The sequence below is a fragment of the Podarcis liolepis genome (genome assembly GCF_965112155.1).
Source record: "Podarcis liolepis genome assembly, chromosome: 17".
Lineage (NCBI taxonomy): Eukaryota > Metazoa > Chordata > Lepidosauria > Squamata > Lacertidae > Podarcis > Podarcis liolepis.
The window spans coordinates 22,103,752-22,119,533 of NC_139571.1; the positions used below are offsets into that span (position 1 = coordinate 22,103,752).

Sequence of the window (15,782 nt, forward strand, 5' to 3'; positions counted from 1 at the left end):
CAAACTTTTTATAAAAGAATGGAAATGGTTTATTGAATATTTACGGATAAACTGTAAACAGATAAAAACACTGGCAGGATTATTGTAATAAGCTGCAGCTATATAAGGGTATAAAAAATATATGTAGAAGATAAATAAATGAGCAAGTTAAGTTAATTTGGATATGCAGAAGATAGTAAAAATAAATTTAAGGAACCGCAGAAAGTGGGAAGGAAGTCAAGTTTTAAAATGTCAAAATGAATGTAAAATCAGTTATACAGTAGTACCCTGGTTCTTAAACCCTTGGTACTCAAACAACTTGGAACCCAAACACTGCAAACCTGGAAGTAAGTGTTCCTATCTGCAAACTTTTTTCAGAAGCCGAACATGCTCCATTTTGAGTGTTACACTTCCAATTTGAGTGCCACACTTCCATTCTCAGTGCTATGCTGAGGTCTATCTTTGCTATTTATTTCGCGGTTTTTGTTTTTGCAGCATTTTCTGTTGTTTTTTTTGTGACTGTGTGGAACCCATTTCAGCTACTGATGGATTGACTGTGTGACTGCAGTACACTGTTTATCGCTTTCATTTTATGGATCAGTGGTCTCGTCAGTTAGTGAAATTCATGTTAAACTGCTGTTTTAGGGGTTGTTTCTAAAAGTCTGGAACAGATTAATCCGTTTTGCATTACTTTCTATGGGAAAGCGCGCCTTGGTTTTGGAACACTTTGGTTTTGGAATGGACTTCCGGAACGGGTTAAGTTTGAGCACCAAGGTACCACTGTATTTGAAAAGTATAAATAAAATTTAAAAGAAAGAGAAAGAAAGAAAAGCGTCTCTACTTGTAACAAGAAATAGAAGAGCCATAATTTGGGATTTTACCGTCAGGCCCAGTGTACAGATAATATGGGCTCTCTTCGCTATGGTCAGGAGATCAAACTGGGGGGCAAGGGCTCCCCTCTTCAAGCTGGCATCCTTGTGGGCAGGTGTGGGCAAGTGGGTGTTAATGATGATTTTAGAGGGGTTTGGGGAGGGCCATAAAAAAGCTTTACAGGTGACCCATGGGTGAGCCATCCCTGAAATAGATGGTCTGCCTATGAAGCACATTTGGAAGCAAACCTTTTAGGATGTGTGCAAAGGAGAAGAAGAGTAGACTTACAAGCCAAGGGGCAGGAGGGAACTGAGTTCGAAAATGTACAGCATAAAAAGCCTGCATTTTCTTTACAAACACACACACACACACACACACACACACACACAGATGAACCATTGGTAACCGTGTTCCGAAAAAGCAAATCATTTTAACAGAGTTCTAAGAAGTACGATTGCATGTTTTTGATATAGCCTCACCTTCATTTCTATCCAGAAGCGCCATGGCGAGGCCTGGAGTCCATGTGTATAATATATAAAATAATCTCTGCCTACATTATTAGCAAGAGGAATTCCATCTCCCAGAGACCACCTGGACAGTGTTGAACCTTCATGTGGCCGAAGAAACACTGACATGTGACTTGGACCTAAAGTAGACGGCAGACAGAGATTTCTACATGAGCACAGAATGAAGAACACAGGAACTTTTTCAGGTGTACCCAGAACTATCGTGAATTTCTTTTTTCTCCTGAATTTCTTTATGTCCCTTACTGCTTGCTTTAAGGCAAAAAAACGAAGCTGGATCAGCTGAAAAAGTCAGTCCAGTCCAGCATTCAATTTCCACAATGACCTGCCACATGCTTTGAGAAGTCCACAAATAAGACTTGAACTCAATAGCTGCTCATGGTTCCTCAGCAGGAACCCATTCACCATGAAACTTAGTGTATGACTATACAACAAACTGTAAGGGACGGGTGGCGCTGTGGGTTAAACCACAGAGCCTAGGACTTGCTGATCAGAAGGTCGGCGGTTCGAATCCCCGCGACGGACGGAGTGAGCTCCCGTTGCTCGGTCCCTGCTCCTGCCAACCTAGCAATTCGAAAGAACGTCAAAGTGCAAGTAGAAAAATAGGTACCGCTCCGGCGGGAAGGTAAACGGTGTTTCCGTGCGCTGCTCTGGTTCACCAGAAGCAGCTTAGTCATGCTGGCCACATGACCCGGAAGCTATACGCCGGCTCCCTCGGCCAATAAAGCGAGATGAGCGCCGCAACCCCAGAGTTGGCCACGACTGGACCTAATGGTCAGGGGTCCCTTTACCTTTCCTTATACAACAAACTGGTTCGTTCAGCCAAAGGACAACTAGAAAGGTTGGTTGTATGAGTCTAGGATTCGCACATCCAACTCTCTCCAAAGGTGCTCCAGTGTTAATCAGTAGCATATGTGGGTCCTGTGTTTTATTCAGGAAGTTGTGCATTCAAAGATGTTATGACCCATTATTGCCAGCGATGGAAGAGCGGCTGTTAAAACTAACGGACTTAGCTGAGAGGGCAAAGTCGACATGTTTAATCAGAGAAAAGTCATTGTAAACGTTTACTAAAGATGGGAAATCTCTCACAGACTTTTTGCATGAAAAAGAAGAAGAAATAATGATGTTTGGATTTGAGGATTGAAGATAATGATTTATAGAAAGTGGCTTTATTAGGTGTTATACTTCAGCTATATAGTAGACAGACAAGGAATCAGAAGTCCTTTAGTTTCTTAACTTTTCTCTCTCTCTTTTCAATCTTTTTCTATTCCTTTTTCTCTATCTCTTCCCCTTCCTTCCTCTTCTTCTCTTTCTCTTTTTTGCCTTTAATGTTTTGGTTTTGGACAAAAAAATATATCTGACAACAATCTTTGTATTCTTCTTTATAAACCCTAATAGAAACATACATATACATATTTATTTATATAGAAAGCTGTGCACTGAGCTTCTGTTTGTACTTGTCTCATTCTTATCGCTTATTTGCCTTTAGTCTGCAAGCTGCTTTGAAGGCCTAAAAAGCAGCATAAAAATTTAAACAAATCGCCAGAAGGTAGCCCTTGAGTTGCTTGCTGCAGAGATGACAAAGTCTTGTGGCACTGTAAGGACCAACTAATTTATTGTGACATAACTTTTCATATACAAGAGCCTATTACAGGCAGAAGCTCTCTCATGCATACTGCAACTGTGGCATGCAAAATTTCCTATATCTGGGAAACTGGACTGTTAGGGTCATAGATCATCTAGTCCTAACTTCCTGCAATGCAGGAATACGCAGCTGTCCATATGGGGACCAAACCTGCAACCTCTGTGTTATCAGCACCATGCTGACCTATCCAGGCCGCCAGTGACAGGGAATTGTTTGTCAGCAGCCTTCCTCTCAGTATTTTAGGACTAGCATTGCCACCTGCAGAAACCAGAACATCTCCCCAACGGTAAACAGCAAATAAAAATACAATAACACACACAACTCACCGGTTATTTCAAAGGTGAACTTTGTAGAATCTGACGGCGTTCGCTCTTTGGAGAGAAGCCGAAAGTGAGCTGGTTTCTTGGGAGTGATGGCTGGAGCAGGAAGATACCAATTTTTCCTGCAAGAAGAGGTTGCGTTTAAGATTAATGTGACCCTCCAAAACGGCATTTCTAAAGTACTTTAAATTACTGCTCGGTATTGAATCTGTCCAACTTAAAGACTCTGCACAACACAACTGGTCATATCACAGCGTCAAACACGGATAGGTTTGGAAACTAAAGTTATGGCCTTACAGCCAGCCACAAACACATAAAGTAAATCCAAACGACTATCTTTCATATAAAAAAACAAAAACAAACTTATAAAACCAAACGTGTTGGAATAAATCAACGTTTTGGTTGGCAGATGCCCAAAAGAAAAAAGAATTCTACTTTAAAAAATCCTAAAAGCTTATGGATTAATCCGTTTTGCATTACTTTCTATGGGAAAGCACGCCTTGGTTTTGGAACACTTTGGTTTTGGAACTGACTTCCAGAACGGATTATGTTTGAGAACCAAGGGACCACTGTAAACCTAACCTAAATACCAGTTCACTGTCTGTTTGTTTTTAAAAGCATTACATCCGCTCTCAATCTTATTAAAACACTAAATAGTACATTGAGGAGACGATGTTACCAACTTGAATAAATAGTCCACGGGAAGGATCCAGGGAAATCCACAGAGAGGTGCGCCTTCCTCGCATTTGGTTCTAATGGAATCGTTGAGTTCAGGTATATGAGGAGTGATATGAGATATCCCGCCATAGTCGAGCCCATTAATCCATATTCCAGAATCACTTTTCACCAACTGCCCATCCAGGTTATGAAATCTTCGACTCATGTGCTGGAAAAGTGACCCTAAAAGGCTCAGCATAAAATTTTGACTCCGGGTTATCTGTTCAGTGGACTTATTATGACAATCCACAAAGACCAGCCTTAAGGATTTGCACAAACCATACAGTTAAAGCACATGACTTCCCCCAGATAATCCTGGGAACTGTAGTTTGTTGAGGTTTCTGGGAATTGTAGCGTTGTGCGGGGTAAACTGCAGTTTCCAGGATTCTCTGGGGAAAGCTGTGTGCTTTACGTTTATGGTGTGTACACAGCCCATGTGGTACCATGGAGGCAACAATTTTGCGAGACAAGAGTTTACTTTCCATCTTCAAGGGAAAACCAACTACCAACTTGGGTGGCGTCCAAAATATTTTGCAAGAGGGCATTACAGAATGCTCTGTGGGGCTGAATGTGAGCGAAAGGCCAGCTAAGAATGTACTTGGGAGTTTACCCAGAGACACTATGGAGCCCTATAGGTATATCGGAAACTACAACTAATCCAGAATGCAGCAGCTAGACTGGTGACTCGGAACGGCTGCCGAGACCATATAACACCAGTCCTGAAAGACCTACATTGGCTCCCGGTACATTTCTGAGCACAATTCCAAGTGTTGGTGCTGACCTTTAAAGCCCTAAATGGCCTCGGCCTAGTATGCCTGAAGGAGCATCTCCACCTCCATCACTCCGAGGGCCTTCTGGCGGTTCCCTCACTGCGACAAGTGACGTTACAGGGAACCAGGCAGTGGGCCTTCTCAGTAGTGGCACCTGCCCTGTGGAACGCCCTCCCATCAGATGTCAAGGAAATAAGCAACTATCTGACTTTTAGAAGACATCCGAAGGCAGCCCTGTTTACGGAAGTTTTTAATGTTTGATGTTTTATCACTTTATTATTATTATTAACATTCTGTTGGGAGCCGGCCAGATGGGTGGGGTATAAATAATAATTATTATTACTCCAACGATTGAATTAAGACATACAAATCAACCTTCAGGGTTGACATATAGCTCCAAAGAATCATACTAGACTAGATGTCATGAGAACCTAAGTCTGAGAAGTGTCCATAAATACTTTCCCTTCGGGGATCAATGGGAACTTACTCTAACGAGCAATAAATGTACATTTATCAACTTCTGAAGAATATATCAAGGAAGAAATTCCAACTTGTTCCCAAACGGAACCAAATGTTAGTTTCTAAACTCAAACTACTGCAGTTCAAACACAGAACTGCACAAAAAGTCATGGACGGCTATGATAAATACATAAAAGATTTAAAGGGTTGGAAGGTAAGTGTTTCACTACTACAGCATCACCCCAAGTTTCCTGTGTTTATCTCTGGTCCATTTCAGTGGCTACACAGAGCATTATGAGCCAACAGCTTCAAAGACTTGCTGAGTTTCACTCATTCACCACATCTTTCGTTAACAGCTGCATGGATACGCCCTCAGCAGCATTAAAAGGTTCCTTACCTGAAGAAAGATTCGCTTTGGTCTGGGGTTTGCAAAATCTGAACTGAACGGGAAGAAGATTCCACTGCAAACCAGGACGAACATGATTGCAGAAACAGTTGCTAACGTTATTATTGACATCTTTGTACTTTTGGCAAGGTAGATGAATTTAAGCTGAAGAACAGGAGAAAAAAAACAAGGATAAGAATACTTCATCTGTAAACACACATCCAGAAAAACCAACTAGTGAACCTGCAAGCTTTTGAAATTTAGGTTTATTTAATCGCAAAGACTTCTCCCAAACACAACTCTGCATGACAAATCTGGATGAGGGCCTGTGATCTAACAAGGACATGGTTTAGGGGACAGGCAGATGGGAGAAAGGGATCTACCAGCAAATCTCTGGACAATTTAGGAAAAAAATCAGCTCCCAACTGTTTTTTAAAAAAAGGCTTTTCTCTCTAAATTAGGCCGCTCGAATGAACAAAGCTTGGAGGAAAACTAGGAGTGGTACTGTAAATGAACTACTGGGCACATGTGCAGAAATCATTCCTGTTTCTTAATTCTAAGGCTAGGAACCTGGTTCCATTCAGTGGGCTTTGGGGTTCCAGCAGAAAGAAAATAAAAGAAATCTGGTCTGCCTATATCTGACTTATTTAAGCAGAGATCTGAACCAGGGCCTTTCATACCTCTCCTTTAGTAAGGTCAGGAGGGAGCAAACTAGCATGGTATTTACTAGTGAGGAGAAAGAAACATTCTGAAAATATCAGCTATTGTTAAAATTTAAGAAAATGTTCCTGCTCCTTAAGGGTTGTGAAGATAGTATTGGCGATGACTGGTGAAATCTAAGATGCTAGAGGAGTTCTGTGCAGAATTTCCAGGAGTTGGAAGTTGGGGTTACGGTTCCCTCCCCTTCCACATAACTTAATGGGCACAATTCATTACGCTAATTCATCTACATAATTTGCATCTATTCCAGAAGAAACAGCAGATTTGCTGACCTCCCAGCGCCCTGCCGAAAAAACCAAAAATCGTGAACGTGAGCAACCTGCTAACTTTTTTTTTGTGTGTGGACATGTTAATTACTATTTCGCAAGAGGGAAAACTTAAAAAGCAGCTAATTGAAGCACAGCCCATGGCAATTTGTCACTCACAAGCTCTCGGGCCACACATGTTTCACAGCTTAAAACAGAAAGATGTTGAGAAAAATGGTCTCGGGAAATTCATGGTCACATGCGCAAAGAAGCCACATGTATTTGCATCTTTATTTTTTGAAAACACAAGAATTGTCACAGCATTTGTTTAACCTACAGATCAAAGGTTCTTAATGCTGGGACCCTATACACTACTTCTCTGCAGTAAGCAGCAATGAATATAATGAGACTTGCTTCCGAGAAAGCATGCCTAGGACTGCACTGTGAATCAGCTGAATTAGTAGAACACAAAGTATTTCTGAAAGCATTCTTACAAAGTAGGAAGACAGAAACATCGTCGCCAAAACGATAAAAGCAGCCACGACGACATCGGGTGGAATTTCTGAACCACTGCGTCCCAAGATGGGAATTAACATTTCAAATATAATCCAGTTGAGGTATAATGAATAGACATGTGGAATAAACATTCCAAGGAGGTAAACTAATAGAAATTTCATTGTGGCACCTGCATTGAGAGGGGGGGGGGAAGAAGAAGTTGCTGGCAATATAATAATAATAATAATAATAATTTATTTATATCCTACCCTCCCCACCTGAAGACGGGCTCAGAACGGCTAACAACAATAAAACTAACACAGCAGTCTAAAATCAATTTATTTTAAAATCAATACAAAATCAAATTAATGGCAACCATTGGGCAACCATTCTGTGAGGATTACCAAAGGAGGGGGTCAGACTGTGCCTTAATAATAATAAAATTTTATTTATTTTATATTTTATATAGAATTCTAGACCTTGCTTCAGATTTAATGTTCTTTCACCACTAACACCAGGGCTGCTGTGCAAGCATGGGCAAGCATGATGAATATGAAATTAAATATACAAAGTTCCACCCACAAAGCGTTCCCTGGAAATAGTCCGTTAAGCAAGCATTCGCTCAATGAGTCCACGAATCCCACTGATTTCCCTCCCCCTTCTGCCATGGTTTCTTCCTAAAATGTTCTGAAGCCAACCAGCAAGAGAGACGAAGGAAAGACCGATCTGTCCAATCTCTCCTGCTCTCTGATTCATCCAGTCTTGCTCCCCGCCACCCCTTCTCTGTGGTTTCGGTCTGAAAATGGCTGCCACCGGCCAGCGAATAGCACCAAGTAAGGAAACAGGCAAACTCCGGCTCTTTGGGTGTCTGAATCTGTGGAGTAGATTGCGAGGTTTGGGCATAATTACTTATGTCTGCCTAAGTGAATTTGCAGATAACTGTGTGCACAACAGGTTGCACTAACAGAAGCTTTTGCAAAGCTGGCGGCATAATTGGTTGTGCGACCCATGCAACACGTTGGCGATCAATATACAGTGGTACCTCTGGTTACGTACTTAATTCGTTCCGGAGGTCCGTTCTTAACCTGAAACTGTTCTTAACCTGAAGCACCACTTTAGCTAATGGGGCCTCCCACTGCCGCCGCGCCACCGCCACTCGATTCCTGTTCTCACCCTGAAGCAAAGTTCTTAACCCGAGGTACTATTTCTGGGTTAGCGGAGTCTGTAACCTGAAGCGTATGTAACCTGAAGTGTATGTAACCAGAGGTACCACCGTACACAGAATAGTAAATTATATATTCTTTATCAACCTTCTGAGAAAAATACAAAACGTTAAACAAAGCCACAGAGACCTTCAAACTACCCAACCTAACATGAACTTATAATGTCTGGTTTCAATAGATTTTAACTCAGTCTTTTAGGTAAGTTCATGAAGATACCAACAAAAGGTAAGCTCGGTGTTATTCACAATACCGAGAGATGCTAGTGGAGTTGTAGATAGATGTTAATGAAGTTGTAGACGAAGTTGTAGACGACAGGGTGCCGGCATTTTGCACCTGTTTCACCCTGGCATTCCAAGTAATCAAGAGGCCGCTGTTCGCCCCCGATGGGGCCCTTTTACTGGGGCTTGCAGGTAGCACACTCCCCAGGTAGTTTTCCGGGTTTCTAATCTCAAAGTCTTGATACGTATATTGATATTCAATCTTATAGAGAATACTCTTTCTTGGCTTAAGCTTAGGAGACTGATTGGCTATCAATATTGTTGTTGTTGTTTAGTCGTGTCCGACTCTTCGTGACCCCATGGGCCTGAGCACGCCAGGCACTCCTGTCTTCCACTGCCTCCCACAGTTTGATCAAACTCATGTTGGTAGCTTCGAGAACACTGCCCAACCATCTTGTGCTCTGTTGCCCCCTTCTCCTTGTGCCCTCAATCTTTCCCAACATCAGAGTCTTTTCCAGGGAGTCTTCTCTTCTCATGAGGTGGCCAAAGTATCGGAGCCTCAGCTTCTGGATCTGTCCTTCCAGTGAGCACTCAGGGCTGATTTCCTTCAGAATGGATAGGTTTGGTCTTCTTGCTGTCCATGGCACTCTCAAGAGTCTCCTCCAGCACCATAATTCAAAAGCATCAATTCTTCGGCAATCAGCCATCTTTATGGTCCAGCTCTCACTTCCATACATCACTACTGGGAAAACCATAGCTTTAACTATACGGACCTTTGTTGGCAAGGTGATGTCTCTGCTTTTTAAGATGCAAATATACTATCGTGCTATCTGCCAGTGCGAAACAGGCGCAAAACGCCAGCACCCTGTCCACAACTTCATTAACATCTATCTACCGTCTACAACTTCATTGTAGGGACAAGAGGGTGGCATGAAGGCAAGAGTCTACAAGGTGGAGGAGCTCTGCTATGGCAGAGAGCCTGGGATCCACTGAGGTGAGGTGATCCTCAGGCCCCTCAGCTGCCTCACATTTTCCACAGTAACAAAAAGAGAGAGAGAGGAGAAAAGCAAGTCTCCTTCTCCATTTGCACCCTGGCCAGGGGCTCAAATCTCCACCTGGTTATGAAACTCACATGGTGACCTTGGACCAGAGAAAAACTTTTAGAAGTCTAACCTACCACACACAGTGTTGTTGTGAAGATCACATGGAGAGGGGAAGAATGAATGAATGAATCTTTATTTGCGTCAGCCATTGGCCATAGCAATAAAACAACAATACGATATTCAACAAATAGAAATAAAAAGTCAATTATATAAAATACAGTGTAGGGTTTTGAAGAACGAAGTCTGCCACCCCAAGCTTCTGGGGATATAACATGTAAATATGCTTGTAATTTTACTGTTTACTATTAGATTTGAATGGATTACTGAATATTGCTTTATTTGATATGTTGTTTATTTTAAAGTTATTGTGACTTTTTTATATTGCATCAGATTGTTGCTATTAATGTTTGATGTTTTACAGTGGTAACTTGGGTTAAGTACTTAATTCGTTCTGGAGGTCCGTTCTTAACCTGAAACTGTTCTTATCCTGAAGCACCACTTTAGCTAATGGGGCCTCCCGCTACCACCACACGATCTCAGTTCTCATCCTGAAGCAAAGTTCTTAACCTGAGGTACTATTTCTGGGTTAGCGGAGTCTGTAACCTGAAGCGTATGTAACCTGAAGTACCACTGTATTTTGTTTCTGTATGTGTTGGAAGCCACCCATAGTGGCTGGGGTATTATTATTATTACTACTACTATTACTATTCCCCAGCTGTGAACATTTCCACTAGAATTTCTGCCATAGAAAGTCATAATAATTTATATAGGAACACCCTAAAGTTCTTTGCAAATATTATCTTTTTGCAATCCTTACAAGAACTCTCAAAGGCAAGTCTCAGAGGTATCCTCACCATACCTTTTTCTTTCAGTTCCTTATAGGTCATTAATTTTGTGAGCAGTGGAAACACAATCCATATTGCACTGACAAATGCTGAGGAATGTCCTAGGTAAGTAAGCAAAGCCAACATAATTGACCAAAAAACAAGTGGAACATCAAAGAAGAGCTCTCCCAGGAACTGTTCGCTTGTATTCTGGGAAAACAAAACAAGCAGACAGAAAAGAGAGGCAAATTTAAATGTCTGTGCATTACGAAATGTAAGCAACAAATTTAAATGTCTGTGCATTATGAAATGTCAGCAACAAACGTTCCAAGTTTCTTAAGAAGCAGACTGGCAGAGCAGTTCTGTGCATATTTGCTTAAAAGTCAAGTCCCACCATGTTCAAAGGGGCTTGTTCTCAGGTAAGCGGATAACCATCTCTGTGTTTTTCTTAATGTTTGTACTTAAACAGCCTAGAGAAATGTGCTATGTTACACAGGGCAGGATTCAACAGTCTCAAGTTCAAGGACGTCCAATTGCAAAACACTATTTTTTCTGACACACACTCCAAAAAATCTTTTTGGGGGGCTGGGCCAGGAGAACTCCTGGAACAGCGTGCAAGGAGACGAAAGGGGGGGACTGTTCCACCTAGCAAGCCAAAATGCTTCTGCTAATGTAAAATTGAAAGAACATAATTAAGACTGCTGCCCCAGACACCACCAATATAAAGCTTGAATTCCTGAGCTAGGGGGATGAAGAGCACAGCCCATTTGTTGCAATTTATAACGTCTTTATTTATTTTTGCACAATGCTTATTGCCAAAGTTGTTACTCTATGAACAGTAACTGGCTCTAATTTATTTAATACAACACAGCCAGACTGGAACAGCATAATTAGATTTACTCCCCCACTTCAGAATGAATGGTGCCTAAAGCACAGAGCTTCTCCCGCCAACGCACTGCCTGCAGTTTCTCTCATACCCACCCACCCACATGAGGCAGCATGCCAAACCTGGAGTTTTTGGATCAACAATTATTAGGCCGATTGCTGAATCTGTGCAAGAGGAGACAGAAAGGACCTTGGCTCCCCTAATCTTGCAACCTAGAGAAGAAAGCAGTTCAGTGCGCAGCCGACAGAATTAAGCTATGAGTTTTGCATCTGTGCCCAATTTAAGGGAAGGGGCACAGCTCAGCAGGGCAGCACATGAAAAATCTCCAATGAAAAGAAACAGGTAGCAGGTGATGGGAACAACTCCAGTGGTACCTTGGGTTACATATGCTTCAGGTTACAGACTCCGCTAACCCAGAAATAGTGCTTCAGGTTAAGAACTTTGTTTCAGGATGAGAACAGAAATCGTGCAGCAGCGGCGTGGCAGCAGCAGGAGGCCCCATAAGCTAAAGTGGTGCTTCAGGTTAAGAACAGTTTCAGGTTAAGTACGGACCTCTGGAACGAATTAAGTATTTAACCCGAGGTACCACTGTACTGCCAAAGACCCCGCAGACCTGCTGCCAGTCGGTGGGAAATAATGGATTAGACGGACCATCAGACTAGGTCAGAATGAGGCAGTCTTGTGACTAAATCCAACACAGAGTTAGGCAGGCTTAAATCCACTGGTTTCAATGGGATTTGTTATTGTTCAGCCGTTTAGTCATGTCCGACTCTTCGTGACCCCATGGACCAGAGCATGCCAGGCACTTCTGTCTTCCACTGCCTCCTGAAGTTTGGTCAAACTCATGTTTCAATGGGATTACGGTAAGTTCGCCTAACTCTGTGCTGGATTTAGGCCTACACAGTGGTACCTCGGGTAAAGAACTTAATTCATTCCGGAGGTCCATTCTTAACCTGAAACTGTTCTTAACCTGAAGCACCACTTTAGCTAATGGGGCCTCCCGCTGCCACCATGCCGCCGCGCGATTTCTGTTCTCATCCTGAAGCAAAGTTCTTAACTTGAGGAAATATTCCTGGGTTAGCGGAGTCTGTAACCTGAAGCGACTGTAACCTGAAGTGTCTGTAAGCTGAGGTACCACTGTATGTTTATAATTAAAGGAAAACCAGAGAACTGCTATTATTTCAAGTCCTACATTTTTGCATGCCACACTTACTTTGTAATAGAATGTCTTGGCTAATGTATGCAAGAGAATCAGTCCAGCCACGGCTGCAGTTCCATACAGAAGAACGGAGGCATGGAAGTGGGTGTACCAGAAAAGGGAGCGTCCAAGGAGAGAGATGAACACAGCTATGATAAGGACGCCAATCAAGACAGCAAGCCAACTGAGGACTGAGAAGCCAAAGGCGATGGCAAGTTCCTTCAGATAACTCACTGCAGGACGAGAAAGACATGAAGCCCAGATCAATACATTTCTTCTAGCTGGAACTGCCAAGGCTACAGGATCCAAACTAGGCACACCTAACCAAAGGAACAATGATACCTCTCTTTTTCAGAACTGGGTGGTAAATGGCCAGGCCTCACCTTTTTGCTATTTATTCTCCAGAGAAGGAGAAAACAAACATGTCCCCTCTTCCATATTGTGGTATCAGTTTCATATTTTTTGACTTGGTAATATGTTGAAATCTTGATGTGTGTGTGTACATTCGCACGCTATGCAAAAGCCTTGGGGACACGGGTGGCGCTGTGGTCTAAACCACTGAGGCTCTAGGGCTTGCCGATCAGAAGGTCGGTGGTTCAAATCCCCGCAACGGGGGGAGCTCCCATTGCTCTGTCCCAGCTCCTGCCAACCTAGCAGTTCAAAAGCACACCAGTGCAAGTAGATAAATAGGTACTGCTGTGGCGGGAAGGTAAACGGTGATTCAGTGTGCTCTGGTTTCCATCACGGTGTTCCATTGCACCAGAAGCGCGTTAATCATGCTGGCCACATAATAATAACAATAATTTATTATTTATACCCCACCATCTGGCTGAGTTTCCCCAGCCACTCTGGGCGGCTTCCAATCAAGTGTTAAAAACAATACAGCATTAAATATTTTAAAAATCCCTAAACAGGGCTGCCTTCAGATGTCTTCTAAGAAGAAGAAGAAGAAGAAGAGGAGGAGGAGGAGGAGGAGGAGTTTGGATTTGATATCCCGCCTTTCACTCCCTTTAAGGAGTCTCAAAGCGGCTAACATTCTCCTTTCCCTTCCTCCCCCACAACGAACACTCTGTGAGGTGAGTGGGGCTGAGAGACTTCAGAGAAGCGTGACTGGCCCAAGGTCACCCAGCAGCTGCACGTGGAGGAGCGGATACGCGAACCCGGTTCCCCAGATTAGGAGACTACCGCTCTTAACCACTACACCACACTGGCTCTCTTAAAGATAATCTTAAAGATAATCTTAAAGATAAGATAGCTGCTTATTTCCGTTCCACAGGGCGGGAGCGACTACCGAGAAGGTCCTGTCTGCTGTCTGCGGACAAACACCAGCTCCCACGGCCTGAAAGCGAGATGAGCACCACACCCCATAGTTGCCTTTTACTGGACTTAACAGTCCAGGGGTCCTTTACTTTTTTTTTTTTTATGCCAAAACCGCAATGCTCCAGAGGGCAGGACCTGAACCAATGGCTTCAAGTTACAAGAAATGAGATTCCAACTCAGCACCAGGAAGAACTTTCTGACAGTAAGAGCTGTTTGACAGTGGAACAGACTCCCACAAGAGGTGGTGGACTCTCCTTCTTTGGAGGTTTTTAAGCAGAGACTGGATGGCCATCTGTAATGTATGATCTGCCTGAGATTCCGGCAATGGACTAGATGACATTGGGGTCCCTTCCAACTCTACAATTGGATCTCAGCCAAGGTGTCTTGGTTTCCTTTTCAAATGACACACATCTGGTGCTCTCTCTGATGCATACCAACAAACGAATGTGTTTACATTAGGGGATGTCCTAAAGTAGAGGACCTTATGCATTATATCTTGCACTGCCCCCTGTATTATGAAGCAAGAGAAAGATTTTTAGCACCTATCATGACAAGGTCCCCTGGCCAGAACGCCTCTGACATGATTTTATATCTCCTTGCAGACACAGATAAGTATGTGACCTGGCATGTAGCACTCTTTGCAACTGCCGCTAGGAAACTTAGAGCAAATTATATAGCCAAGGTATAACCAACTGTAAAGGAGATGAATTTATTTGACCCTATCTACATCAAGCTATATTCTATCTTTATCACTAAACTTCGAATATAATTGCACATTGTATTAATTAACATTATTTTTTAATATATTTGTGGCCATGTGATAATTTTAGCTTATAAATTTTATTGTTTAATGTCTTAATTTGTATATTAAGGTACTTTTATAACTCTGTTTAGAATAGGTAATGTCTTGATAACATAAATGTTTTAAGTTTTTTGTATCAATCCAGTATATTTTCTTTTAATTGTTGAATGATTCTGTGTACATTGTGGCAGCCTTTGGCTATGTGCAATAAAACTGACTGACTGACTGACTGACGCTCTCTCTTTAGTGCATGCTCTCCACCTCCTGCAGTTTAAAACTTGTTAGCGGCTTTCTTGGTAAAATGCATTAAGCGCAGCAACGAAAACTAAAAGCCAATTTGGGGTCGTGATTACAGCATCGCCCTAGGAGATGGGAGTCCAGGGGGTTGAATCCCCACTCAGCCATGAAGCCTGCTGGTTGACCTTGAGATACTCACTGCCTCTTAGGACTCAGCTATATGGCTGCAAATGAAATGTTTTAAGAGTGTTGTAAAGTGCAATATACAGATGTGACACTAGGTGGCGATGGCGAGCTATGTCAAATTCCATACATTTCCCGAAACTTTTTTCACAGAAGCATTTTCAAGACTTTTTAAATATGTGTCTAGGTTCCACCTTAGTCTAACCTACCTCACAAGACTGTTGCAAGGGCAGAATAGAGGGGGGGGGGAGGTGGAGTGTGTATAGGACCTTGAGCTGCTTGGGGGAAAGCTGGGAAATAAATAAAATGGTAAATAAAGACTTAAGAGAAAGCTATAATCATTCAAAGGGCCCGTTTGCCTGTTCATAAATGGAATTATAACCAGTACCTCTTTTTCTCAGTTGCAATGTTTTTCTCCCCAGATAAAGAAACGCAACGGCTGTAACGATATAGTTCATAATGGAGCCGACACGAGCTGGGTAGGACATAACGAACATGCCAAAGATATCAAAGAAGACAACATTTCCATGTCGATATTCATGAGATTTGGCCAGTTTGTCCGACTCCGCTAAGTACTTTAGCACACCCAAAATATTGTCACCTTTGGGGAAAAATATGAGCATATATTTAGAATTCGTCTCTCTCCCCTCCGCCCCCCC

At 42.5% G+C, this 15,782-nt stretch overlaps 1 protein-coding gene across 4 annotated transcripts in view; it reads right to left on the bottom strand.

Annotated features, from left to right (window-relative positions):
- Nucleotides 1-15,782, bottom strand: part of ERMP1 (endoplasmic reticulum metallopeptidase 1) — a 41,688-nt gene that overhangs the window by 7,344 nt on the left and 18,562 nt on the right. For all 4 annotated transcript variants that reach the window (XR_014520630.1, XM_083482254.1, XM_083482252.1 and 1 more), the window contains exons 7-14: nucleotides 15,512-15,724; nucleotides 12,597-12,814; nucleotides 10,533-10,707; nucleotides 7,129-7,319; nucleotides 5,682-5,834; nucleotides 4,022-4,224; nucleotides 3,345-3,460; nucleotides 1,329-1,495 (exon numbers count right to left, since the gene is read on the bottom strand). Coding sequence is in view for 3 of the 4 variants with exons in the window: in XM_083482254.1 (XP_083338380.1) it covers nucleotides 1,329-1,495; nucleotides 3,345-3,460; nucleotides 4,022-4,224; nucleotides 5,682-5,834; nucleotides 7,129-7,319; nucleotides 10,533-10,707; nucleotides 12,597-12,814; nucleotides 15,512-15,724 (1,436 nt within the window). In the remaining variant the exon portion in view is untranslated. The remainder of the gene's footprint in view (nucleotides 1-1,328; nucleotides 1,496-3,344; nucleotides 3,461-4,021; nucleotides 4,225-5,681; nucleotides 5,835-7,128; nucleotides 7,320-10,532; nucleotides 10,708-12,596; nucleotides 12,815-15,511; nucleotides 15,725-15,782) is intronic.